Raw genomic sequence first — 5,567 nt, 5'->3', positions numbered from 1 at the left:
ACTATGTAAAACAATTATTAAGAACAATGTGGCAAGGTGATTGGACAGCTACTGTTGATAATAAACTCCGTCAGATTAAAGATTCTGTGTTACCATGGAACTCCTCATACAGAAAACCCCGGCGTGAGGAAGTAGTACTCTGTCGATTGCGGATAGGACACACGAGAGTCACACACGAGTACCTGTTTACAAGAGGACAACCACCTCTATGCGCACGATGCAACTGCCGCGTGACTGTGCGCCACATACTCGTGGACTGCATATGTTATGCGGCATTGCGTCGTAAATTTAAAATTCCTAGTAACATCCGTGGTATCTTGCGTGACGATAAGGAGGTTTTAAACCGCATGTTTATATTTTTACATAGTATAGGGTTAATGCAAAAAATTTAATAAGTATGTATTCTTTAGTAATTGTATGTATTGTCCTATGTATTGTTTTTGTTATCCGAGTAGGGAGCCTTTTACACTCCCTATCGGATTTTTTTTGTTTTTTTTTGTTCGTTTTTTAAATTCGTCTGTGATATTAGTTGTAAGATTTTTGTGATATTAGTTTTAAGTTTTATCACCTTTTTTAGTTTTAAGTTTTATTTATTTTTAATGTGATAGATTTTAACGTAGTTTTAAGTTTTATTTATTTTTAATGTGATAGTTTTTAACATAGTTTTAAGTTACATATTAGTGTTTTTGTTATCCGAGAATGGGCCTTTTACACCCATTCCGGATTTTGTTTCTGTGATAGTAGTTTTAAGTTTTAATTTTATCTAAAAAACTTAAATTATTTTTATTTTTATTTATTTATCTATTTATTTATTTTCCGGGCGATGATAACGTTCAACCGTTTTTCGCCCTAAAAAAAAAAAAAAAAAAAAAAAAAAAAATACAAGACTCATATCTTAAACCGTTTGAAGGAAGAAGGTAGACGCTTCGACGGCAACGTAAAATGGTAAGTGTGTAACTACTTACATTCATCAATTACTCTTTGTTACATTATCAATACATATTTTCTTCACATCTGTAAAGATACTAATACATCTGTATTTTTTTTTTTTTGTATAGGTATGTTGCGGTAAATGTCGAACTAAAAAAGCAGACGGCTCTCGAAGGCGGAGTAGAGACGTCATATACCAACGTTTATTTGCACGGACGGACGAAAACAGTTATAAATATGGAGGAGAACACCAACGTTGTCGATGAACAGTGGGTGGAGTCCGTCGAAAAAATCGTCGAGACGATGGTGAACTTCATCAACAACGGTAGCGGATGGGTAATGCATAAAATAATTTATATAGACCTAAATGTTATTCGTTACCGTCCGCTATACGGTGCTTCTTCCTCCTATATACGTACTCCAAAGAAAATTTTAAAAAGAGAGGCAGTAATTAACGTAAAGAATCCACATGACCAGAAATGTTTTCTCTGGTCAGTTTTAGCATACCTCCATGACCAACCTGGTCGTAACTACCGTCAGACGTGGTATGCTAGGTACGAGCATGATATAAACATGCTTGGGATATTATACCCGGTAAAAGTAAGAGATATTAATCGCTTTGAGATGTTAAATCCCACAATAAGCGTTAATGTCTACGGGTATGAGGAGGAAAACGATCGTGTCTATCCGGTACGCGTTACCGAAAATCACGATCGTGAAAACTGCATACACCTATTGCTGCTTACAGGAGAGACTAGAGAAAAATTTCATTACTGTCTGATTAATGCCAAACCAGGTAAAAACGGACTTTCTCGTCTCCTGACGGGTCTAACAAAGGCCCACTGTGCTAGTAGATACTGTCCTTACTGTTTGCACCGTTTCAGCTCATCAGACCCACATGTCGCTTTACAAAATCTACAGAAACATCTGATCAAGTGTAAGCGACACGGTGCACAACGAGTAAGGCTTCCCAAACCGTACAACCAAAAGGAATGCATAATGAAGTTTAGGGACTACTCGTCCACGCTACGCGTTCCGTATACGGTGTATGCAGACTTTGAATCATTTGTACATCCGATGGACACTGCCACCCCTAAACCAAACACTAGTTTTACCGATAAGGTAGCCCATCATCTTCCGTCCGGTTACGCCTATGTAATCGTTGACGAGGGAGGGCAGATTTGTGAAGGTCCTGTAGTGTACCGAGCGAGAACAGATGGTGAAAATATCGTTGAAAAGATGCTGGACGAAATGCTCGATCACGCCGATAGATTGCACAAAATTTTGATTACCGAAAAACCGATGGTGATGACTCCCGAAGACACTGAAACATTTCAAAGGGCTACCGAGTGTTTTCTTTGTCATTGTGAGTTGAACGACGATCGTGTACGTCATCACTCACATACCACAGGACGGTTTCTCGGTGCATGTCATAACGAGTGCAATTTAAATTGTAAGCGCACCCAGCATATTCCAGTATTTTTTCATAACCTCCGCGGATACGATAGTCACCATATAGTTCAAGCTTTGGGAAAATACAAACACCAACACAAAATAAACTGTATCGCCAACACGCCCGAGCGATTACAGTCACTGTCCATCGGACCATTGAGATTCTTGGACTCTTTACAATTCCTTCCGTCATCCCTCGAAAAACTTGTAGAAAATTTAGTAAAAGATTGTCAGAACAAAGACGTTGTCTTTAAAACACTCACCGCCCGCTTCCCGCTACCAGAAAAAAGGGATTTCTTAATCCGAAAAGGTGTCTACCCATACGAATACATGACACATGTAAACAAGTTTTTCGAAACCCAACTTCCGCCGCAGATGGCGTTCTACAGCACGCTAAGAAGAGAGAACATAACAGACGATGATTACACCCATGCCCAAAACGTGTGGGAAACGTTTGACTGCAATACGTTAGGCGATTACCACGATCTGTACCTTCTTAGCGACGTACTATTGTTGGCAGATGTGTTTGAAAACTTTCGGAATACGTCTATGCAATATTACGGTTTGGACCCATGCCACTTTTACTCCACCCCCCATTTTACGTGGAACGCCATGTTAAAATTTACCCGACAAAAATTGGAACTGTTGACCGACATAGATATGCATCTGTTTGTTGAAAAAGGTACACGAGGTGGTGTAGCAATGATTTCAAACAGGTACGCCAAGGCGAACAATCCAAACATTCCAGATCAATATGACCCATCCGAACCCACCTCCTGGGTTCAATACTATGATTGCAACATCCTTTACGGTACAGCCATGGTTGAACCCCTACCATATGCAAATTTTAGGTGGTTGAGTAGTGAAGAGATTAACATTCTCAACATCAACAATGTTGACGATTGTGGAGAAAAGGGCTATATATTGGAAGTGGATCTCGAGTATCCACAACACCTACACGATCGTCATAAGGATTACCCCCTTGCGCCCGAACGACTAGTACCAGTTGATGAAATGTTGTCACCTTATTTGAATGATGTACAAAGATGTCCCGTAAAAAAACTAATGACAACATTGTTAGACAAAGAACATTATGTCTTACACTACAGAAATCTAAAACTATACACCCGCCTCGGTTTAATCGTGAAACACATTCATAGAGTTCTGGAATTCTCCCAATCGCCTTGGTTGAAACCGTACATCGATTTCAATACCGAAAAGCGTGCACAAGCGCGAAACAGTTTTGAAAAAGACTTTTTTAAGTTAATGAATAACGCGGTGTATGGTAAGTCATTGGAAAACGTTCGTAACCGAATAGACTTCCAACTCATCACTAACGAGCGTAAACTGGATAAAGCAATAGCGAAACTGAGAGTTAAAGCTTGGTACATCTATAACAAAGATGTTGTGGGGATAAGTTTGAAGAAAACGGAAATATTCCTCAATCGTCCAATATACATCGGATTTACCGTATTGGACATTAGTAAAGCGATCATGTACGAATTCCACTATGGTTACATGGTGGAAAAGTACGGTGATAACATAAAGCTTCTAATGACTGATACTGATAGTCTGATGTACCATATAGTGACGGATAACGTTTACGACGATATCCTTCACGATATAGATCGATTCGATACTTCAGACTACCCCCGAGATCACATGTGTTATAGTAATACCAATAAGAAACGTCTTGGTAAGTTTAAGGACGAGATGAATGGAAGGGCTATTCGTGAGTTTGTCGGTCTTCGTGCTAAGATGTATAGCATTCTCGAATTCGACAAGAAGGAGAAGAATGTTGCAAAGGGTATTCCTAGAGTATCCATTGCAAACGATCTTAGACACGATCTGTACAAACAAAGTCTTTTTAAAGATCAAGTTACATACACAAGTGCGTATGGAATCAGAAGCACTTTGCACAATATCCATTCCATTAATCAGTCTAAGAAGTCGCTATCACCGTTCGACGACAAACGATTCATTTTACAAAACAGAATAAACACAGTTCCATATGGTCACTACAGTGTAAATAAAACAAAACGTAGACCGTCCGAAACTGTCGATAACCCAAACCACCAAAAGAGACCAAGAATCGATCACGATGTCCTCATATCCCACGGTCACGACTATTTATATTAATTATTGCCTCCACTACATACAATAAAAAGTGAAAACAAACTATAAAAATTATTTATTAAAAAAATGTGTATCTTGTTTTTTCACTTGTAAAATATTTAATATATATTGTATAAACAAATATGTAAATTATTTAATATATATTGTATAAACAAATATGTAAATTATTTAATATATATTGTATAAAAAAAAAAAAAAAAAAAAAAAAATATGTAAATTTATTAATATATAAAATAAAAATTTTTTTAAAATTAATTGTGTATCTTGTTTTCACTTGTAAAATATTTAATATATATTGTATAAACAAATATGTAAATTATTTAATATAATTGTATAAAAAAAATATGTAAATTTATTAATATATACGTATATAACATAAGAAAAAATTTCTTAAATTAATTGTGTATTTTTTTAAAAAACCCATTACTTACTCAGTGTCACTGTCACTATCACCTCTCCACGGACGTTTCTTCCATAGATTCTTTATATTTACCGAAGAGTGGTAAAACAGATCTTTAGTCCAATAACTAAGACGTATTCGACGGTTACTACAAAATCGACTCCACGGTGAACGTACATCATAATATGGTATATGTATACTGTCACCTTCGGGACGCGATTTTGTAATCATAACCATCGTCTGTGAACATCTCATTTCCATAAATAAAAAAGAATCTATTATGTCTCTGATGGTCGCAGGGTATGAGTGCAACTCCCATGACCATGAAGGACCATAGCTGTTCACAGGTACCTCCTCCAACTTAAACATCACCGGCCCTGCATCGTCCCTTATGAAGGACGTTCGAAAGATATGCCGTAGCATATCCTTCATCTCGTCCTCATCCCGCTTCTTCTCGGGCGGCGATCGTAAATAATTAGTTATGATCGCCACCCATGAAAGGTACGCTAACGACGGAGCCGGCATGGTGATGTGATAACAAGTGAATGATGTACCTCCTTTTGGGTGTACTATATATATGCAATACGTGACTGAATACCCCCCACCATATCACTTTGTCAGCCCACACCTCCTAACTTCTAATCACTAG

General features: G+C 37.6%; 1 protein-coding gene across 1 annotated transcript; it reads left to right on the top strand.

The window, feature by feature from the left end:
* The first annotated feature begins 690 nt into the window (after positions 1–690).
* Positions 691–4,680, top strand: LOC142317311 (uncharacterized). The gene is made up of 2 exons (XM_075353749.1): positions 691–945; positions 1,059–4,680. Exon 2 carries the CDS (start codon positions 1,168–1,170, stop codon positions 4,519–4,521), a length of 3,354 nt encoding a protein of 1,117 aa, XP_075209864.1. The 5' UTR covers positions 691–945; positions 1,059–1,167; the 3' UTR covers positions 4,522–4,680.
* Positions 4,681–5,567: the final 887 nt, after the last annotated feature.

The sequence above is a fragment of the Lycorma delicatula genome, chromosome 1 (assembly GCF_047948215.1).
Source record: "Lycorma delicatula isolate Av1 chromosome 1, ASM4794821v1, whole genome shotgun sequence".
In the NCBI taxonomy this organism is placed as follows: Eukaryota; Metazoa; Arthropoda; class Insecta; order Hemiptera; family Fulgoridae; genus Lycorma; species Lycorma delicatula.
The sequence above is the reverse complement of the archived record's forward strand: the minus strand, read 5'-3'. Positions and strand labels throughout refer to the sequence as shown.